The sequence below is a fragment of the Rhinolophus sinicus genome, linkage group LG10 (genome assembly GCF_036562045.2).
Source record: "Rhinolophus sinicus isolate RSC01 linkage group LG10, ASM3656204v1, whole genome shotgun sequence".
In the NCBI taxonomy this organism is placed as follows: Eukaryota; Metazoa; Chordata; class Mammalia; order Chiroptera; family Rhinolophidae; genus Rhinolophus; species Rhinolophus sinicus.
The window spans coordinates 74,905,915-74,929,486 of record NC_133759.1 but is presented as its reverse complement, the minus strand read 5'-3'; the positions used below and the strand labels follow the sequence as shown (position 1 = coordinate 74,929,486).

The following is a 23,572-nucleotide window of genomic DNA, read 5'->3' as shown; positions in this document are numbered from 1 at the left end:
GAACCTTTTTTTTTTAAGCTATATTATGTAGCACCAGAGTAGCATTTAGGCTAAGTTTAATTTTGTCTAATTCTGAGTACTCTACTAAATACACTGTGAATTATGAGATTTTCTACTTTGTGTTATGGGAATAAGAACTCTTCCTGTTCCTCTGGGGGTTTTGGGTGTTGTTCCCGCTAATCCAGGGTGTTTAAACCTCAGCACTATTGACATTTTAGCCCATGTAATCCTTTATTCTGGGGCCTTGTTTTGCACACTGTAGGATGTTTAGCGGCACCTCTAGCTTCTAGTCACTTGATGATAGTAGCACCCCTCCCCCTAAATTGTGACAACTCAAAATGTGATAGACATTGCTCTGTCACCCAGCGGGCAAAATCAATCCGTTGAGGACCGCTACTCTAATGCTTTCCGACTTCAGGTATTTTTTCACATGCATGAGATGCTCAGTACTCAACTTAAGACACTGTTGGTTTCCAGAACATACATTCTCTCTGTGTAGCACTTGCTCTCTCCTGCTCTGCAAACTCTAGCCATCTTCTCCCCAGACTGCCAGCTCCTTCTCAACTCAAGATACCACCAGGCAGTAGGATGTAATAATCATGTGAGTCACCTCATTTGTTTCCCCTCTCTCTGGTGTCACTGTCATTTGTTTCATGAGGTCTTACCTCTTGAAAAATGTTGTTTCATATATTTGTTTTGATTTTTTAGGTGTTTTAGGTGAAAGGTAAATTCAATCCCTCTTATTCCATCTTGACCTAAAGCTGAAGTCCCAACAATTTGTCTTTTACTTTGTGGGGGATGTCCTGAAATGCCCCCGACAACTGCACCCCTAAAAACATTAAAATGACAGGTCTTTGAGTCCTCATAGAGTTTATCTCCCACGTTCTGAATGTGTTATCAAGGATGTCACCTCTTGCTCATTCTCTTACTCATCCTGTCCAGTCAGCAAGATACCGTCTATGTAATGGGTCAGGAGGTCTAGATGTCTTCAGATTATATCATGACAGAGAATAAGAGAGTTAAAATAGCTCTAAGGCAAAATTGTAAGTCTGTATTATCCCACATGAATGCAAACTGTTTCTGATCCTCTTTTGTAATTGGAGTGGAAAAGAATACATTCACCAAATCAAAACCTGAAGCTTAACTAATCAGTTCCAGCAACACTACTGTGTCTGGAATTGGAGCTGGGACCAGGGCTAGAATTCAGTTAAGTCTGTGGCGTCTCCAGTCATTTTTAGGATGCATCTGCTTTCTGCAGATCAGACATGATGTATAATAGGGACCATCACCCATGCATAATTTAAATCTTTACTGGTGGCACTAGTCTGCTATTCTTTGCCTCTCTGGAAACAATATTGTCTTTTACTAACTGTCTTGTTCTGAGGATTGGGTCAATTTCAGAGGTTTCCGCTTGGCTTTTTCCACTATGACAGCTTTTACCGCGTAGGTCATGGACCCACTGTGGGGGTTGTTCTTACTTGTAGGGGTTAATATAAATTCTAATTATAAACTCAGGGAGTGGAGAGAGACTATTGGGTGGGTCTGCAGGCTCAGTGAGCTCAGTATGAGTCAGACTTTTGCCAGGAGTCTATTTATTCCCTCAATTCAGAAGACTTTGGCTGGGAGGATGGTTCTTTTGCCTCACAGAACCGGGACTGGGATCATTCTTGTAGTTGCATTCAGCTGGTAGCTGGACAGTCTGAGAAGGGGCTCACTTACATATCTGGTAGCTTGGTGCTGTTCCATGTGGCCTTTCTCTGTCAGTGAGGCTAGCCCGGGCTTCCTTGCATCATGGGTGATCTCTGTGTACTTGAATCTAGATTTACACAGCCTCACTTCTGCCACACTCTTTTGGTCAGAAAAAATCACAGGAGAAACCCAGATCTGTGGTGAGGGCACATAGATTCCAATTTTTGATAAGGGAGTAGTAACGTCTTATTGCAAAAAAGCTTATGGGATAAGAAATATCATTGTAGCCACATTGAGAAATACAGTTTACCGTATCACTATTCCATCTGCTATCTTCCAGAATGTTATAGACCTTTCTCATTTGCTGTAGTTTCCTCTTTTAAACTATTCATCCTTAAAAAAAATTGCTTAAAAAAGCCTTTTCACTCATTTAGCAGAGATACGTGTGGTGATTGAATCCCTGATGGTTAATTGGCAATTGTAATCTTTGTATTCAAAGATTATCCTGTTTTTCTTAGTGGCTCCATGTTGTCGTATTGTTGGAAAACAAGTTGTCTTAGGTGTCTTTTCGTAGGTGTCATTCTTCTGCCATCTGATAATTCTCTTGGCCAGTTGCATATCGAAGCAGGAAAGCAGTGTTTGGGAGTAGTCTGCCCTGGTATGATGGCATTATTCCTTACAAGAGAATAAGGAGGTACATTTTATGTGGAGAATTTAAACTTATTTGTAATTGCTGTGCATCAACATTCTGCATAGTGGCAGTGGTAGAATATTTCTTTCTGACCATAATGTGGAGTGCTCTCAATTCTTTTGCTTATACCACTGCTCTTCGCTGAGGTTATATTATATCATCCTGGGGTTTTTAATACCTAGTTATCTGAATGAGGGCTAGTGAAAGCGTCCCTACCTCTTTCACAGAGTGAACAATAGGATTGTCCTATTGGAGGTCTTTTTTGTTTAGTGGTAGATTACTGTCACTTCGAGTCCCTGTAGAAAAAGATTTTTTTAAAAGTCATTTTAAGAGGAACATTGACAAACTGGGCCATCTCCAGAGGCCGTCAGCCAGGATGCTTAAAGATCTGGAAGCTGCAGATCCTGCGACTGTGTAATCTGGAAGGAAAAACCAACCAAGTAAGATTTAAAAGATGATATGATAACTGTTTTCAAATACTTGGACGTCACTGAAGAAGAAAGGTTACATTTATTTAGAAATGAAATAGACGTTCATATGAAATAGTGAGTTTTGAAGTTCTGGCATTGTTTGACTACAGACCATCACCATGTTGAAGAGGGGTTGTGAGTTGAGGGAGTTCTCTACCTTTTCCGATTATCTTATAATTCAGAGGTTTCGACTCTTCCATTATTAACGGTTCTTTCATAAATGATTGTTTGCTTAAAATCAGAATTGTTGGGTGTCATTATATTTTTGAAAGTATGTTTGAAAAGTAATCTAAAGTCTTTTCTGTTCTGCAGGACTTAAATACTATTTATTCTTATCTTCATGGAATGGAAATACTATCAAACCTCAGGGAACATCAGCTTAGGTAAGTTAATGCTGTGGTGAAGGGCATGCGCTGTGGAGTTACTCACATGAGTTTGGATAGATAGTTGCAGGGCCCAAGTCTTTCAGGGGCTTTTTATAGGCTAAGCATAGAAATTTGCATTTCTCATCCCAGTTTTTTCTTAGAGGGACATTGAGCAAGTCTTAACATGTAAAGTGTAGTTTTTTTCTTCTATAAAATAGGGATAAGATTATCTTTGTTACAGTGTTTTGAGGATTAAATGAGAATAGAGTTGACTCTTGAAAAACTCGGGGGTTGGGGCACTGACCCTCCCACATAATTGAAAATCCACGTATAACTTTTGACTCCCCAAAATTATGTAACTGCTAATAGCCTATTGTTGACCAGAAACCCTGCTAACATATAAGCAGTCGATTTACACATATTTTGCATATGTATTATATACCATATTCTTAACAGTAATCTAGGGGGAAAATGTTATTAAGAAAACCACAAGGAAGAGAAAATACATTACATTACTTATTGAAAAAAACCCGCATATAAGTGAACCTATACAGTTCAAACCCGTGTTGTTCAAGGGTCAGCTGTAACTAAATCAAAGCACAGTGCTCAGTATGTGCTAGCCAGTGAAAACACATAGTTCCTATGATACTTACCATGTGACATGTTGAAAATGGGCATGACATGATGTAATGTGTTACAGTTGATTTGGTATAAGCTCTTGTGGACAAGACTCATGAACTTTCTGGACCTCATTTTCCTATTCTGTAAAATGATTTTCCTCTCCTACTACCTTATATCATTGCGATTATATTTGTAAAAACACTTTTGAATGCTGTAAAGCACTATTATAACTTTGCATAACATTTTAATTAAAATGTGTTTTCCTTCCATGACCAATTTATCCATGACTTTTTCTGGCTGTTCTTCAAGTTTTGGGTTATGGACCAGATTACTAAAATACAATTGTTTGGGATTTATTATTTTCTGTTTTCTATATAACATAATTCAGATGTTAGTATATGTCAAAAAAGAAGAAGAAAACTGAAAACTAGAGCATTTAGTAATTCTAAAAGTATTTTTTAAATGCAAGCAAATTTACGTATTCAACAGATTTTTACTTTTTAAAATATTTTAGATTAATGTCTACAAGAGCACGCTATGAGAGATACAGTGGCAATCAGATTCTTTTTTGGTAAGTATTGCCATAATTATCTTAAATGAATTGCTTTAATGTTTAAATTTTGACCTTAGCATTGAAATTCATTTGATTCTGGAACAATTTCTGTAGAGTAGATTGAAATATATTCATAAACTGTGAAACATAACAGACGTAGAGCTCACAAAATGTGTACAGTACAGCAAAGCTTAATAAATATGTATACCTGTGTGATTCCTACCCAGGTGAACATACAGAGCCTATCAGCTCTTCAGAAGGCTCTCGTCAGCATTCTTAGAAAGGTGATCCAGTTATAACTTCTATCACCATAGATTTCGTTTTGCCTCTTTTTGATCATCATATAGATAAGAATCTTTTGGTCATGCTTTTTTTTTACTTCACAAATGTCCAACATTCTTTCATAGTTTTGCATTCATTCTTTTTCACTGCTTTAGTGTACAATTGTGTGAAGATAGCACAATTTGTTTATCCTTTCCACTGTTAATAGATATTTAGGTTGTTTCCAGTTTTTTACTATCATGAATAATAAAAGTTTCATTGGACAGTTTGGTCATGTCTTTTTGTGCCCTTATTCATTCCTGTTGGGCATATTCTTAGGAACAGAATTATTGGAAACGCATGTGCTTTGTCAAAGTTAAGAGATTCTAACGTTAGAATCTAACATGTGCTTTTCATTTTGTTGTCTCGTTGTGATTTTATTTCACATATCCCTGCTTATTAATGATGATGAATGATTTTCATGTTTTTATAGGCCCTTTGGATAGTTCTTTCATGAAAGCCAGATTCAAGTTTTTGACCATTTTTTAATTGGGTTTGTGTCTTCTATTGATTTGTAGAAATTCTTTATAAATCCTGTATCTAAGTCCTTTGTTGGATAGTTATGTTGCATATATCTTCTCCCACTGCGTGGCTCTCTATTAATGCATCTTTTGAAGAAGAGAAATTCTGAATTTTCTCAGTTTTTCCCCTTGTTATTTATTGTACTTTACATGTACAGTTAAAGAACAAAATCTATCCCTTCCTCAAGATTATAAAGATAGTGACCTCATTTATTATGTAAATTCAACAGTTACATAGGAATGGTACGGATTTTCATGTTTCATGCCTGCACAGTGCATTGATCATTATTTCTAAAGTACTTACATGATTCATATGGGTTTTAATGGCTGTACACATTCATTTGTTGATCTGTTCATTTATTATTAAATGTTTGGTATATTTTATGCTTAACCTGGTATAGAATGGTGGGAAGACTTACTGAGCATAGCGTGTAGTGGGGGAGGGACAATTAATTAGAATAGTTATACATATTTTAGTGCTATCAAAGAAAAGCATAGCTGTATAGATCATTGGAATAGAATTGAGAGCACAGAAATAAACCCTTATATTTATGAACAGTTTTTTTTTTTTTTTTAAATGGCCTGTAGTTAAGATCTGTGCACAGCATGGGTGTAACAAGATTGAGGATTAAAAGGGAACCACCAATCAACAGTTTATTTTTGATGAAGGTGCTAAAGCATTTCATTGGAGAAAGCATAGTATTTTCAACAGATGGTGCTGGGTTGAGTTTTTACATGCAGAAAGTTAATTTAGACCCTTACCTTACACCATATACAATACTTAATGAGATACCACTTTATACCCATTAGAATAGCTACCGTCAAAAAGGTAGATAGTAACAAGAGTTGGTGAGGATATGGTGACACCTAGAATGCTCATATACTGGTGATGAGGATGTAGCCACTTTAGGAAACATTTTGGCGGTTTCTTAAAAAGTTAAACAATTTTACCATATGACTCAGTAATTCCACTGTTACATACTGTATTTACCCAAGAGGACTGAAAACAAATGTGCATACAGAGATTGTACACAAATGCTTTTAGTAGCACTGTTTGTACTAGCCTAACGCTGGAAACAATCAAAATATCCAATGAATGGATAAAGTGAATTGTGTAGTGGATTAGTATTTGGCAATAAAAAGGAGTAAAGTACTTATATATGCTACAACAAGGACAAACCTGAAAAACATTATGCTAAGTGGAAGAAGCAAGATAGAAGCACCACATACTACATGATACCATTTATATGAACTATACAGGAAAGACAAATCTATAGAGACAGAACAGATTATTGGTTACTTGGAGGCAGGGATTGTATGCAGACAAGGCATAAGAGATCTCTTTGCTGATAGAAATTTTAAAATTGGATTGTGTTGATGTTTGAGTGATTCTTTTAAAACCAGTGTGTTCAAGTGCCATCAGCGAAGAGGAGGGCACAGCCAGAGAGGAACCTGGAGTGGTAGTGGAGCCCACCGTGAGACTTTTTGGTCTTTATTTTAGGAGCAGTGTGAAGCCTTTGAAAGAGTAAAATCTGACAATACTGAGTATGCCTCCCTTCTCTGGGCTAGGTTGTTCTTGGCTTCATATGCCTGGACAGAGAAAGGGAGATAGCAGGGCCCCAACCTTAAAAAATTTCACTTTCCTTGTATGTACTTACCATCTGCATTGTCAGATCATGCTCTGAGAGTGGAATTCTTCGCAAAAATCTGAACAGTTTCTGATTCATAAGCTGGCATGGCTTTTGGTGGGAGGAGGGAACCTGAGGAGTTTTCCTGCATTTATAGTGATGATTTTGTGACTGCTTCAGCCAAGTGAGGTAAAAATTGGAGGCTTGTAGTATCCAGTCATAAATTTCTTCTGTCTTAATTTTGGGCACATTTTCCTTTATTGATTCTGTTCCTTTTTGGTTTTGTAGAAGTCATATTTCGAAGAATTAAGGAAGTAGAATTTCTAAACCAAGAACCTTAAGTAGGAATTTTGCAACAATTTGTATCTTCCCTCATTGAGGATTAGAGATAGGAAGGGATATAAAGAACTTTAAAGTACCCAATGGAAAGTAGACAATTTTTCCTTCTCATGGTAAGCAATAGGATTGACCCAAAAAGCTTAGCCTGGATGCTAGGTATGTGAAATGGTTTGGAGGCCTAGGTTTCTGGATGGAGGATGATGCTATTCATTGAGCACAGAGAATATTAGAGAAGACCCGAGCTTGAAGGAAATGATGGTGAGGTAAATTTTGAATGTTAAGTTTGGGTTGCCTTTTAGATATATAAGTAGACACGTTAAGTAGACAGCCAGATAACAGAGTTTTCCAGCTCAGATGCAAGATTTGTTTTATAGATATTAGACTCTCTTACATATTAGAATTGATTGCAGCCTTAGATATAGTAATAAATATATTTGAGAGACAGAGAAAGAGATTAGATTATAAACTAACAACAAGATTCTGGGTTTCCATTGGAGAGTTAACCTAATTAAAATGTTAATGACTTAACTGAATTAAAATACTGATGGACTTAAGTCATCTGATATTCTTTTTATTTTATCCCTCAAACACATAAAATGAAAGATTGAGTAGGCATATTTTTATGTCTTTCAGAATAAAATTTAAAAGAAATAAGTAGATCATCATGATCCAATGAAGAATGTGAAGTTAATATTATTTATAAGATAAAGTTAATAAACATATACTTCTGAAATCTATATTTTAAGATAACGATTATACTTTTCCCCATGTGAACGTGGTCTGTATAAAACCTTAGGCAGCAGGCAAAATTTCCAAGTAGCATTATTTTCTAATGGTTTCCAGTATTATTAGAACATATTTCATGTTCCATAATTCGCATTGAATCCATAGCCATGTGAATGTGTGTATTTATTTACTCATTTATTTATTTATTCATTTAAACAGTTCAGAAACTATTGCCAGATGCTGGTATATCCTGCTTTCTGGATCTGTGCTTATGAAAGACTCCATGGTCTTGCCTCCTTGCAGGTATGTTTACATTTGCTGCTTCCTGCATGTGGCAGGCAAAGTTAACATTATATCTGTTTTATCTCCTGTGTTAAACTATTTTGTGTAGGATGTGTATTTTCTCTTACATGAAACATTTTGTAAATGTCTTTGCTTGTTGGTAATTGGAAGTAACTTGGCAGGAGTCAGCTGGTATTTCCTATTTCTGAGGGTGTAATCTTTAAGTTTATACTTAATATCTTACTCCTGTTTGAGCTTTAGTTTTATGTGAGATTTGATCTATCTGATAGTTCTGGATTCATTACTATTAATGGTTGTAGAGTGTCAACATATCTTAATAGTTAAGAAATTGGTTTTTAGAGAAAGACAAACTAGGTTAGAATCCTGATTTTATCACTTACTAGTTATATGACAGGACAAATTTTAGTTTCTTGACTGTAAAATGAGAATAATAGTCCGTACTTAAGTGTCTTTATGAGATTTTGACAAGCCATTACTCAAAGCTCTTAACAGAAGTCTGTAAAGGTTGATACTCTAGAGCCATGAGTTCATGTCTGTGTTGTACCACTTCCGGGAAAATGACTTAATCCTTGTGTGCCCATTTCCCCATGTAAAATGGGAACGATAATAGAACCTATTTCATAGGCTGTTTTGAGGAATAAATGAGTTAATAAATAATAAAGCTCTTGGAATGGTGCCTGTTACAAGTAATTATTAATTATCACCACCATAATTATAAGGTAAAAGAAGAGACTGGTTGGAAAGATGGTCAGATGAATTATTCTTGGAGAATTTGTTCTGTCAGCAATTCTTAGTATTTTTGCCCCTCAAATTATAATTTAGTGACATAAAAATGTAATTTTTTAGTGTCTTTTTTCCAATATGTTGAGAAGAGATTTAGGTCCTTTAAATTAAGATTTCTAATTGAGGCTAAATTAATTTAGTTGCAAAACTTAATTTAAGTATCAAGGTACTATCTACTTGATAGATGGTCTGGGATGTCTTAGTTTTGATGCCATTTTTAAAGTCATGTCTTGAGTCCTGAAACACTACATCACTGGCCTTTGGTTAAATGAAACCTGTACTTCTTGACTAGTAGAATAAAACATCGTTGACTGTTTTTACAAACAAAATGCATAGTAGTTCTTGGTTCTGTCAGGAATGGTGCTGTATCAGACTCGGTGTTGGTCTCTGCGATTAGGTACCCAGCAGTAGCATTACGCTGGGCCCCTGCATATCTCCTTCTGTGCCACTGTGGCCACTTCATTCGTGGGCCCATTGAACAAGCACTGGGTGGCTGGGGAAAGACTCATAGAGCAGGTCATTTTGTTTACCTGATTATTAAAAGCCTCCTCTCAGTGGATACCCTTTGGGCGTTCATGTGGGCATTCACGTGGGACGCAGGTATCTTCAAAATTGTGCCCATTCCAAGAGAAGTCCTTCACGTAGGTGTGTACTTCTTTCCAGACATCTTTGTTACCGGTCTTCTAATCCTATTCCTTCCACCTCCCTGACCATTTGACCAAACTATTAGGAACTGCCCATGAGTCTGTTTAGAATGATAATTTTGGCCCTCTCTCAATCCAGACACAATGGACAGCCAGATATGCTGCTTAAAGTTCTGTTCCCTGGGAGGATTTTCTTCCCCACCTTCCTTCAGGGTCCCCTCCGAGTGGAGCTGTCCACTTTTGGGTGGGACCACATACTGTGCAGACACATCTGTAAAACAGGCTCAAGCTTTTTCTTCCTCAGTCAGCTGGTTGTACGCAACTCCCCAGGTGGGCACAGCTACAGACGGAGGTAGAGGAGGCAGTGCAGCAGGAGCTGGTGTTGCAGGAGTCTGAGCCCCTGCTCAGGCAGCTTCTTCTGGACCTAGGTCTCTTCTGTGCCATATTTATTGGACAGTAGATGGCTGCTGCTCATGCCCAGCGCTTATGGCTGGGTACACAGTTCATGATGCGAAGTTCAGGCTGCACAGTCGCCTGATGCCCCATGGTTAGGCATTCAGCCTCCACAAAGCTCAGTAGCAAGCCAGAAGCAGTTTCTCAAAAGTAGAATACAGTAAGTCCTCACTTAACGTCGTCGATAGGTTCTTGGAAACTGACTTTAAGCGAAATGACGTATAACAAACCAGTTATACTGCAGGCTAATTGATATGAACAAGAGTTAAGTTCCCGTGGCATAATTGTGGTCACAGAAACATCACCGAACTTCTAAATAAAGACCCAGAACACTTCTAATCGTAAATATGGAAGTAAATGTGAGCTATACATACATTTAATAATAATTAGGAAAAACAAATAAGATCATTATTTTCCAACTTGCTTTTTCCAGTTCAGATTCGTGGGTGGCCGGAGCCTGTCCTACCAGCTCAGCGCACAAGGCAGGAACCCACACTGGACAGGATGCCCTTCCATCGTAGGACACATACACATTCACTCAGAATGGGACAGTGTAGACATGCTAATTAACCTAACGTGCACATCTTTAGGACGTGGGAGGAAACGAGTACCTGGAAAAAATGCGCGCAGACCTGGGAAGAACATGCAAACTCCATGCAGTGGTCCCAGCCAGGAATCGTTGTTTTCCCTCCTCATCAACATTATAACGAAATGATGTTGAATGAAATGACATTATTTGAGGACCTACTGTAGTTACTTTTAGAAGAGAGCATATAGGTCTGCACTGTCATTGTTATGTTAGCGCTTGTGAGAAGCTCCACAGAGCATCCCTGTTTGCTGTGGACACTAAAGTTATGCTGGATATGCTGCACCATAGAGCCCAGTGGTTTGGTGACCTAACTGCATCTTGAACTTACTGGCAGCCTTGTGGGCAACTCTGCAGATGGGTCAAAGTAGCACACGAATATATGTTACCTCCAATATCCAAAAATACCCCAAGTATTGTGCCTGTCTTTTTTGTGGTGATGGTGCCTAATCAACTTGTATTTCACCTTGGAGGGGATATCCTGTCATGCCCCAAATTATGGAACTCCCAGAAACTTCACTGAGGCAGCAGGCCCTTGAATTTTTATGCAAACTAAGCTCTCATTTGCATATATTTTAGTAAAGCGTGTAAACTCACCCCCTTATAATGAAATTTTATATGTAATTTAAACCAGTAATATATAACAATTTTCCGTAAACAAAGGAGATATATGTAAATGTCTGTTTTGAAATGAATTTAGCCTTTTTCCAGAATTGAGTTCACTTTAGTTGTCACAGTAAAATCTCACCGTAGCTCAAGAAAGCAAGGACTCCATTATATGTGATTTTTAAATAAAATTCAGTGCATGTACTCATTTATTTATTAGGTTGGTGCAAAAGTAATTGTGATTTTTGCAGTTATTTTTAATCTTTTAAACCTCAATTGCTTTTACACCAACCTGATGTACAGGAAATAAGCTTTGATTGTCATCTCTATATAAGGCACAGGTATTAAGACAGAAAAAGACTGACTGACTCTGGATTGACATGACTGCTTTGTTTAAAAAGGGCTTAAGCGTTGTGTGACATGGAAAGAAATCTTTCTTGGGGAGGCGGTTTTGGAAATGAATTCTACAGATAAGCAGGATTAGCGAGGCAAAGAAGTGGGAAACAGGCATTTCAGTCAGAAGATGTCAAGCACTGAAGCATTGATTTGTTTAGAATGCGTTTATTGAGCATGTGTCAAGCCCTCTGCTAGTCATTGGGGTGGGGAAAGGTTTTCACCTTTAAACGGCATTGTCCATTTTCTAAAGACAATTTTTAAAATAGTTTCTTTTGACAAAGTAATAAATTTGTACTATTCAAAAGTGAAAACAGTGTAACAAATTGTACTTTAAGAAGGAGAATGCACACTTTTATTGTCATCCACACCATTCAACCCATTTGCATAGATAGCTAACCATTTTTATTATCAGCTTGCATCTTTCTCGGGTTTAATACATATGTGAACAAAAACAAATACATATCCTTGTTTTTCCTATTTCTGACCCAAATAGGAACATTGCTTTTTTTTACTCTATTATTGTGAAATATAGAAAGTGCAGATGACCTAAATGTACACATTCATGAATTACTGTAAATTGAACATTTGCCTACTCACTACCCAGCTCAAGAATTTGAGCATCGTTAGCACCCTAGAGGCAGCCTTCATGTCTTTTCTCAAACCAACTCTCTTACTTCCTCCAAGAGATCATCATTTTCCTAAATTTTAGTCAGTCTTGAATATCTGTGGAGTTTTAGCCTGAGGATGTGCACACCTAAACAGTGTAGTTTTGTTTTGTTTACTTTTGACCTTAATATGAATATAATCATACAGTATTCTTTAGTGCATGGCTTCTTTGGCCCAGCGGTGTGTTTATCACATTCATCCATGTTGTTGCATGTAGTTATAGTTAATTTATTCTCACTGATTAGTAATTTATTATTTGTGTATTTTAGGGCTATTACAGGTAAAGTAGCTGTGAACATTCTTGTACGTTTGATCCACTTGTATATACATTTCTGTACAGTATACCTAACAGAATTGTTGGCTCATAGGATGTGCCTATATTTAGCTTTAATTGTTCATTTGCAAATTGTGGGTGTACCATTTTACACACCCACAAGCAGTGTATGAGAATTCCTTTTACATCCTCACCAACACGTAGTATTGTCAGTCTTTTAAAATTTTTCTGATGGCTTAATTTTAGTTATTCTGTTGAGAATATATGTCTCATTATAGTTTTGATTTGCATGTTTTTGATTCCTGATGAGTGAGGACATTTGAATAACCTCATTTGTTTCTTATAGTCTGTTCTCCATTTTTCTGATGCATTGTCTTTTGTTATTGAGGTGTAGAAGTTCTTGGTATATGTTCTGAATCCTTGGTTGGCTATTTTGTTGCAAATATTTTTTCCCCATTCTATACCTTATATTATTCTTTCTCATGAGCACAGGTTCTTAACTTTAGAGCAATTCAATCTTTCCCTTTTTGTTTTCTTCGCTTAAAGAAACATTTCTGTACCTGAGGTCATGCGGATATTTTCCTTTATTACTTTCTAAAACTTTTCTTGTTTTCCTTTCACACTTAGATCTATAGTCCACTTAAAATTAATTTTTGAGTATGATACAGTGTTGCATGGTTTTCTATGTGGATTCCTATATGTCCTTTTCTGACTTTCATTCAGTGCCACCATTTTCATAAATATCCACGTATTCGTGTGCCTCTTGCTGAACTCCTGATCTATTCCATTAGATTTTGTCTATCCCTGCTTGAATACCACACTGTTGTAATAATTATAGTTGGAGGAAAAATTTTCTTCTACCTCTCTAGGTTCTTTGGCTGGTCTAATGATCAAATTAACGTAAGACAGATGAACAGGAAGAAAACAAATTTAATTACATATGTACAGGGGCCCCACAAAGACAAGGAAACGCAAAGGACAAGTTGGGCAGTTGAAGCTTATATGCTGTCCTGAGCTAAGGAGTGGGATGGGGCCTGAGACTTCAAAGAAGAGAAGAGTAATTCCCAGGATGATAAGAAGAGCAGGTGTTTAGTAAGTAGGTGTTCTGCCATACAGATAGGTCATCCACATAAAAAGTTATTTCAAGTAGTAGCTCTTTTTCTGGACAAGGCCCCCTGCCTAAATTCTTTTAGGTGATTGAGGGAGAGGTAAAAGTTTTTCTTGAGTCTGTTGGGTCTTCATTGCCTTCAGCTCAAAATAATCCACATGCTGAAGTGACATATTTTGGGGAGGCTCATTCTGAACCCCTTCAATAATGTGTCTTGAAATTGAATAGGCAAACTTTTGGTGAGAAATTACTAAGCTGTGTTCCACAGTAGTTGTACCATTGTAGATCCCCACCAGCAATGTGTAAGAGTTCATGTCACCAGCACGCGGTGTCGTCAGTCTGTTTAGCTGTTCTAGTTACTGTGAAGTGATTTAAATGTTCCTTTTCCTGATAAATAATGATGTTGAGCACTTTTTCTTGTGCTTACTGGCCATAGCTTCCTCTGTATTCTTTTATGAAGTATCTAAATTTTTTCTTTTTTCCTGTTTCAAAGTTGAGTTTGTCTTTATTATTTTGTAGGAATCTTTAATACATTTCTGATGCAAGCTGACAGGTATTGCATACATTTTATCTCATTATTTGGCTTGCATTTTCATTTTCTTAATTCTGTCTTTTTAAAACAACTTTATTAAGTTATAATTGATGTAAACTCAACTGCACATATTTAAAGTACACAATCCGATAAGTTTGGCATGTGTATATACCGATAAAACGACCACTATAATAAAGATATCCATCACTCGAAAAATGTCCTCATGCCCCTTGGTAAACCTTTCCTCTCACCCTTTTTTGCTTCCTCCCTTGGTCCCCAGTGATCACTGATTTTTTTTTTTTTACATTTTCTAGAATTTTACATAAAGGGACGCACATAATACTCTTTTTTTTTTTTTTTTTTTTTGGTCTGACTTCTCACACTCAGTAAAATTATTTTGCAGTTTATGTTGTTATGTGTGTCAATAGTTTGTTCCTTTTTATTGCAGTATTCTCTTGTACGGATACACCACTATTTTACCATTGAACTACTGATGGACATTTGGGTTGTTTTCTGTTTTTGCCTAGTGTTACTATGAACACTGTGTGCAGGTCTTTATATGGACATGCTTTCATTTCTCTGGAGTAAATAGGTAGGAATAGAATGGCTGGGTTATAAGTTTTCAGTTAGACACACACTTTCATTTAATTTGGGTATATACCTAGGTATTGCTAGGTTATGTAGTAAGTGCATGTTTAACCTTTTAAGAAAGTGCCATGTTATTTTCCAAAGTTGTACCATTTCATAGTCCCAGCAGCAGTGTCTGAGCATTCCATTTGTTCCACATCATATCCTTAAGTCTTTTAAGTTGCATATACTAATTGGTATGTGGTAGTATATGATTGTGGTTTAAATTTTCATTTCCCTAAAGACTAATGGTGGTAAGCATCATTTCATGTGCTTATTTGTTAGCTGTATATCTTTTGTATAGTGTCTCTTTGAATCTTTTGCCCATTTTGGGGAAGAGGTAGTTGTTAATTTCTTATTTTTGAGTTTCAGAAGTTCTTTATGTGTGCTGTATACACATGTGTGACTTGTAAATATTTTCACACGTCTTTTAACAGATGTGTGACTTGTAAATATTTTCTTCCAGTTTGTGGATTGTGTTTTCCATCTGTTAATTGTTATTTGGAGAGCTGTGAAGAATTTAATTTTGAAGTTCGGTTTATCAGTTTTTTCTTTAATGGACTGTGATTTTGTTGTTGTATGTAAGAAATCTTAACCCAAGGTAACACAAAATTTTTTTCTATAATTCCTTCTGGAAGTTTTATAGTGTCAATATAAAAGCCTCCAAACCTGTAGAAAATTTCTATAAGGGTGTATTCGAGTTTATTTGAGCCAGAAGGCATGCCTGGAAGCAGGATCTCAATAGACTAAGAAAAATGCTTCCCAGAAGACAGCAATTTCTTTTATACACTTGGAATTAAAGAGGGAACTAAGGAAGATTACATGAACTGGGAGAAAGCAAGTCAGGGAAATCTCTATGATTGTATTAAAGGATAGTTAACAAGATTTGATCCCTTTTGAGGGTGATTATGCTTCTGAGGGGTCTGAAAAAGAGGCATTTCAAAGGTGTGTTTACCTAGATGCAAAGAACAATAGATAGGGCTTGCTTATGGTAAAGATAAACCATTTTTATAGGCCTGGGGCTTGAATCCCACCATGACCTTCCCAGGTAGAAATTTATGATCAGATCAACCTGTGAAGTTACTTTTGGTTAGATTTATTACAGAGCCCCTTTTTTGTCCACAATAGTTTTAGATTTTACTACGATTTATTTAGGTCTGTGATCTATATTGAGGTAGTTTTTTTCACATGATATATGGATCTGATTTCATCTTTTTACCTGTGCATATTCAGTTGTTCTAGCATTTGTTCACTGAACTTTCCTTTCTTTGAATTACCTTTGCATCTTCATTGACATTTAATTGACCATGTATTTGAGGGTCTATTTCCCAATTTTTACTTATTTTCATTGATTTATTTTTCTCTCTGGTTTCAGTACCATATTATCCTGATGACTGTAAGTCACAAAATAAGGTAGTATGGGTTCTCCAACTTTGCCAAATTGTTTGGGCTGTAGGTTCTTTGCAGTTGCATATGAATTTTGGAATCAGTTTGTTAATTTTAAAAAGCCCATGATTTTGATTGGGAATGAGTCTGTAGACCAGTTTGGGGAATATTGACGTCTTAACGGTTCACTCTTTTGAACCGTGAACTACGTGCATCACTCTTTTTATTTAGGTCTTCTTTAATTTCTCTCAGCAATGTTTTGTAGTTTCCAGTGTTGAGGTGTTCTATAAGTTGATCCTATATCTTGCAACCTTACTAAATTCACATATTAGTTGTAATTGCTGTTTTATCAATTCTTTAGGATTTGTATGCAAATAATCTTGTTATCTGTGAATAGACACTTTTGCTTCCTTTTTTCTCCTTATCTGAATGCCACTCTTCCCGCACCCACTCACCCCCTTTCCTGCCTTATTGAACTGGGAAGAATTTACAGTAAAACGCTGAAGAGGTGTAGTAAGAGCATTCTTGTTCACAGTCTAAACTGAGAGTTGGGGATAGGGAAGTGGGAAGCATTCACTTTTCAACAAGTATAACCATAGCTTTAAATTTTTCATAGCTGCCCTTTATCTAGTTGCTTTCCTGGAGTATAATTTACATACCACAAAATGCACCCATCTTAAGTTTACAGTTCAGTAATTTATTTATACATTGGTGCACCACAGTTTTAGAAGACTTCCATTACCTGAAAAAGTGCCCTCAAGCCCTCTTGCAGTTAATCTGATCTGTGTTCTGTCTGTATATCTACCATCTACAAATATTTCAAAGTAGTCTTGTTCTTGGCTTCTGTCATTTAGCATGATGTTTCTGAGGTGTATCCATATTTTAGCAGATAGAAGTTGTAGCGTGCCCTTTTTAAAAAGTTGCTAAATTGTTTTTGTTTTATAAAAATACAGCATTTTGTCTTGCCATTCATGAGAAGGTGAAAATTGTGAAAATTTTTATTAGTTTAGGGGCTTTTACGGATAATGCTCTGTTCAAGATTCACATACAAATCTTTATGTGGGCCATGTGTTTTCATTTCTTTTATAGCTATCCAGCTGCTATGTTGCATGATAAGTACATATTTAACTTTCGAGGAAAGGGCCAAATTGTTTCAAAGGTAACTGCATTATTTTACGTTCTGACCAGCAGCATCCTCTCCATTACTTGGTACTGGCAGTCATTTTGGTTATTACCATACTGTGTGTATTTAACAGGATCTCAGTGTGATTTTAGTTTGCATTTCGTTAGTGATTAGTGCCCCTGAGGATCTTTTTATGTGCTTATTTTTTATTGAAATGTGTATTCAAAGCATTTCTCCATTTTTTAATGTTGCATGTCTTATTGTCAAGTTGTAAGAATTTGTTTTGGATACAAGTTCTTTACCAGATATATGATTTGCATATGTTTTCTCTTGGTCTATGGCTTGTCTTTTCCTTTTCTTCATATAGTGTCTTTTGAAGGATAAAGATTTTTAATTTTGATGAAATCCAGTTTATTAGGGTTTTTTTATTTTTATTTTTAGCATTGAGGTTTTAGTGTCATACCTAAGAAATTTTTGTTTAATCTAACCTTACAATTATTTTCTCTTAATGATTTTTCCCTAGAGGTTTTTCAGATTTATCTGTTACATTCTGGCCTCTGTCTATTGTTATTTAATTTTTGTTGTTTTGTTTTGAATTTGTTTGTTTTTGTTTTTTGCTTTTTTTTTGATATCCAAATGACCCAGAGCTATCTGATGAAAAGGTATTGAATTGCCTTGGTACCTTTGTTGAAAATCAAGTGACTATATTTGTGATGTTTGCTTGTTTGTTTATTCTAAGCTTTTTTTCTGTTCCACTTAACGGTTTATTCTGTTCCACTTAACGATTTTTCTATCTTGGTACCAATAGTGCTGTCTTGATTTTGTGACTTTGTAAGTTTTCAAATTGGTATTATAAGTCTTGCAATTTTGTTCATTTTTAGAATGGTTTTATGTATTTTGTATTTCAATATAAATTTAAGGATCTGCTCATCAGTTTATGCAATAAAGCATGTTGGGATTTTCATAGTAAATGATTTATTACTTATTTCAAAATAGACTTTATTTTTTAGAGTAGTTTTAGGTTTACAGCAAAATGGAATGGAAGATACAGAGATTTTGCATATACTCCTTCCCTTACTCATGCATAGCATCCACCATTATCAACTTCCCTCCTGAGAGTGGTACATTTGTTACAGTTGATGAACCTGCATTGAACGTCATTATTACGTAAACTACAGAGTTTATTATGGCTCATTCTTGGTGTTGTACATTCTATGGTTTGGACAGATATATAATGCCATGTATCCACCGTACAGCATGGTTCTTCGGCCCTAAAATTTCTAAGTTCTACCTGTTAATTCCTCGCTTTCCCCAGCTCCTGACAACCACTATTTTTTGTATTGTCTTCATAGTTTTGCTTTTCCAGAATGTCATACAGTTGAAATCATACAGTATGTAGCCCTTTTGGATTGGGTTCTTTCACTTACAATATGCATGTAAGTTTTTTTCATATCTTTGCATGGCTTAATAGCACATTTCTTTTAGCACTGAATAATCTATTATCTGAATATATCACAATTTATTCTTTCACATGCTGAAGGATATTTGATTGCTTCCAGGTTTTTGCAGTTATGAATACAGTTGCTGTAAATGTTCATGTGCAAGTTTTATGTGGATATAAGCTTTCAACTCCTTTCAGTAAATACCAAGAAACATGATTACTGGATCATATGGTGAGAGTATTTTTAGCCTGTCAGATACTGCCAAGATGTCTTCCAAAGTGGCTGTACCATTTTATGTTCCTATAAGCAGTGAATAAGAGTTCCTGTTGCTCCACATCCTTGCCAGCATTTGGTGTTCAGTGTTCTGGATTTGGCCACTCTAATGGGGTGTAGTGGTAGTTCATTGTTGCTTTAATCTGCATTTTCCTGGTGACATATGATGTGAGTGTCTTTTTATGTGCTTGCTTGCCATCCATATCTCTTCTTGGTGCGGGGTCGGTCTGGCCCGTTTTAAAATCTTAAAATCATATTATTGAGTTGGAAGAGTTCTTTGTATATTTTGGATAACAATCCTTTATCAGATGTATCTTTTGAAAATACTTTTCCAAGTCCTGGGCTTGTCTTCTCATTCTCTTGACTTTGTCTTTCTTAGAGCTGAAGTTTTTAATTTTAATGAAGTTCAGCTTATCAGTTACTACTTTTATGTATGGTGTCTTTGGTGGTGTAGCTAACAAATCATTGCCATGCCCAGAGTCATCTAGATTTTCTCCTGTGTTATCTTCTAGGGGTTTTATAGTTTTTCACTTTACACTTAGGTTTGTGATCCATTTTGAGTTAATTTTTGAGAAGGTGTAATCATTTTTTTGCATGTGGATGTCCAGTTGTCCAGAACCATTTATTGAAAAGGCGACTGCTCATGGTGCTGCTTTTACTCCCTTGTCAATGCTCAGTTGACTATGTTTGGGGGTCTACTTCTGGGCTCTTTTTTCTGTTCCACGGATCTGCTTATTCTTTTATCAGTGCCACACTGTCTTGATTATTGTAGCTTTATGGTACCTTTGAAGTTGGATAGTGTCAGTCCTCTAACTTTGTTCTCCTTCAGTGTTGTGTTGGCTATTCTGGGCCTTTTTTCTCTCTATAGAAACTTTTGAATAAATTTTTCAGTATTCACAAAATAACTTCCTGGGTTTTAGTTGGGATTGCATTTAGTCTATAAATCGTTGTGAAGAATTGACATCTTGACAGCATTGACTCTTCCTATCCATGAACATGGACTGCCTCTTCATTTATTTAATTTTGCTTTGATTTTTTTTCATCAGAGTTTTGTAATTTTCTTCATATAGATCTTGTACATATTTTGTTAGATTTTTACCTTAGTATTTCATTTTTTGATGATAATGTAAATGGCATTATATTTTTAATTTCAAATTCTACTTGTTTGTTGCTGGTGTATAGGTAAGGAGTAAACTTTTGTATGTTAACCTTGTATCCTGCAATGTTGCTATAATTGCTTATTAGGTCCAGAAGTCTTTTTGGTCAGTTCCGCAAATTTCCTACATACTAGATCATCATGTCATCCGCGAACAAGGACAGTTATATGTCTTCTTTCTCGATTTGTATTCCTTCCCTTCCATTTCCACTTCCCCTCCCCTGTATCATTAGCGAGGACTTCCAGTATGATCTTGAAAAGTACTGGTTAAGAGGAGACATCTTTGCATAGTGTCTGATCTTAGTGGTAAAGCATTGAGTTTCTCACCAGTAACTTTGATATTAGCTATTGTGTTTTTTTATAGATAGTCTTTATCAAGTTGAGGAAGTTCCCATTTCTTGTTTACTGAGAGTTTTTATTACGAATAGGTGTTGTATTTTGTCAAATGCTTTGTCTGCATCTATTGATATGATGTGATGGATTACATTAATTGATTTTTTAAATGTTGAACCAGCCTTGTACCTGGGTTAAATCCTACTTGGTCATGTTGTATGATCTCCCCCCCCCCCCCCCCCCGCAGTTTTAAGCCATTGTTTCTCAGTCTAATAGGGTGCAGCTCCCTGGCCTGTGCTAGTATTATGAGCCTTGCCCTCCACCCAGCTGAGGCAGTCGGTCACCGGTTGTTGGTCGGCAGCACACAGCAGCTCAGGGCAGCTCTCGTCGGCTGCCAGCCACTCACGCCCACTGCCAGCCAGCACAGCCACCAGCTGCTCATGGTAGCACATGGCAGCCCAACTCCAGGGAGAGCTGTTGTTCACAGTCTTTGCTGTAGAGGGCGCAGCTCACTGGCCCATGTGGGAATTGAACCAGTGGCCTTGGGCATTAGGAGCGTGGCCCTCCAAACGCCTGAGCCACCCGGCTGCCCGTATAATTCTTTATGATTGTTTTTCTTCTTTTTAATTCTTCTTTTTAATTCTTTTTATACATCCCTGCCATATCTGAGTCTGGTTATGCTTGCTCTGTCTCTTTCAGTTGTGTTTTTTACGTTTCAGCGTGCCTTGTAATTTTTTTTCTTGATAGCCAGGCATGATGTGCTGGGTAAAGGAAATTGCTGTAAAATAGACCTTTAGTAATGTGCCAGTAAGGTGGGGGAGGGGAAGCATTTTATAGTGATTAGATCTCAGTCTTAGTAGCCTTTGCCTCTAACTGTGAAACTTCACATGTGCGTCTCAGGTCTTTTCCTCCCTTTAGATGTGACAGGATTGCTAGCGTCTGCTGCAGTTAGGTATTTCCCTTTCTCCGTATGGAAGGCTGGAGCTGACTTGAGTTTGGTGTTTCCCTTTCTGCAGGTGTATTAGGCGCTGATAAAATAGAATAGTTTCTTCTAAGGGCAGACCTTGTTGTGGCATATTTCAAAACCTTTTTTCCCTCCCCTTGACAGGGGCAACAAGGGGCTTTTTCTCTGTTATTCCCCGTGAGAACCTGGTAGAGATCTGTGATGTAAAACTCAACTGTGGAGACTCCTTCACAATGACTGCATCTCCCTGGAGTTTTAACTGTCAGAGTTGTCTACTCTGAACCCAGCATTTCATCAATTACGTTTTGATTTTCTCTGTCCTGGCACCAGTCTCCTTAGAGATTGCAGCTCTAAGTTGTGATTCTCTGTATTCATCTGTCATTCTCCAATTTAGGGCAGCATTTTGCTGTTCTTATTTCACTTCTCTTACAAGTGTAAGGAAAGTTGTTGATTTTTTAGTTTGTTCAGCTTTTTACTTGTTATTAGGACAGAGTGCAATTTCCAGTATTCTTACATGCCAGACCAGAAACTGGATGTGTAGAAATATTTAGAATCTGTAGATTAATTTGGGGAGACTTGTAGTCTTTACAATACTGCACCTTCCAATCTATGAACAGGGACTGTTGCTACATGTAGTTACATCTTAATTTCTCTCAGTAATTTTGAATTCTTCAGTGCATAATTCTTACACTTTTCTCAAATTATTCCCAAATATTTTTCCTTTTTGACACTGTTCTGAATAGCATAGTTTTCTTAATTTCATTTTGTTTTATTCATTGCTAGAATAGAGAAATACCGTTAATTCTTACATATTGCTCTTATGTCCTGTGACTTTGATATACTCTGTAAGTTCTAGTAGTTAAGTGTGTTGGTTCTTAGAGTTTTCTACATACAGAAGCAGTTGTCTTTGGTAAAGCCTGCTTTATTTCTTCCTTCCCATCTGTATGCCTTTTCTTGCCTTGTTACACTGGTTAGAATCTGCAGTACAGCGTTAATTGGAAGAAGTGAGAGTGACAGCCTTGTCTTATTCTCCATGTATATTGTTCTGTCTAGCTCAGCCATTAAGAATATAACAAACAAACAAAAAACAACCACATGTAAAAGTCATCAAAGGAATTAAAATAGCACAATGGAAATATTTGTCTAACAGAAATGGCAGTAAAGGAAGAACAGGGGAACCAAAAAGATGATGTATTTACAGAATAAATAGGAAAATGGCAGAAATCCACACACATCCGTAATTTCATTACATGTGCATTCAGTCAATTCAAAAGACAGAGATTATCAGATTCTGTGACAATCTAAGATCCAGTTATATGCTATCTGCAGGAAATATTTTAGCTTTAAGCACAAATACGTTCAAAGTAAAAGCATGGAAGAGGATATACTTGGCAAATTATATTCATAAGAAAACTGGAGTTGGTCATATCAATATCAGTCAAAATAGACAGTAAAACTGGAAATATTACTAAAGAGTAAGAGCAAAATTTCATAGTGCTAAAAATATCAATGCATTGGGAACACATGACAGTTTCATTGTATATACATTTAATAATAGAGCCCCAAAATGAGAAGTAAAAACTGACATTTGAAAGGATCAGTAGAAATTCAGCTGGAGATTTCAAAATTCTCTCAGTAATCGATAGAACCACTTGACTGAAAGTAAGGATAAAGCTTGCAAAGTACTATCAACCACTTTGATGAGATACATTTTTTTAGACTTACTGATCATTCTCCAGAACAGAGCATATTCTAGGCCAGAAAACAAGTCTCAATAAATTTAAAAGGATTGAAATCAAAGTTTATCCTCTGAGGAAGTGTATTGGAATTATAGATCAATACCAGAACGAAATATGGGAATTTAAACAACACATTTGAAAGTGACCCATAGATCAAGGAAAAGTTGACAACAGAAATTATAAAATGTTTTGAAATGAATGAAAATGAACACATCAAAATTTATGGGCTTCAACTACAGTATCTTACAAGGAAA

The 23,572-nt window shown here is 36.4% G+C and overlaps 1 protein-coding gene across 11 annotated transcripts in view; it reads left to right on the top strand.

Annotated features, from left to right (window-relative positions):
- The window catches only part of RAPGEF6 (Rap guanine nucleotide exchange factor 6), a 183,025-nt gene that overhangs the window by 21,360 nt on the left and 138,093 nt on the right, over nt 1-23,572 (top strand). For 10 of the 11 annotated variants that reach the window (XM_074313474.1, XM_019756032.2, XM_019756037.2 and 7 more), the window contains 3 exons: nt 3,163-3,233; nt 4,351-4,407; nt 8,144-8,227. In XM_074313474.1, the coding sequence (XP_074169575.1) occupies nt 3,163-3,233; nt 4,351-4,407; nt 8,144-8,227 (212 nt within the window). Of the gene's footprint in view, nt 1-3,162; nt 3,234-4,350; nt 4,408-8,143; nt 8,228-23,572 lie in introns of those variants that run through there. The other variant, XM_074313473.1, reaches the window with a different exon arrangement.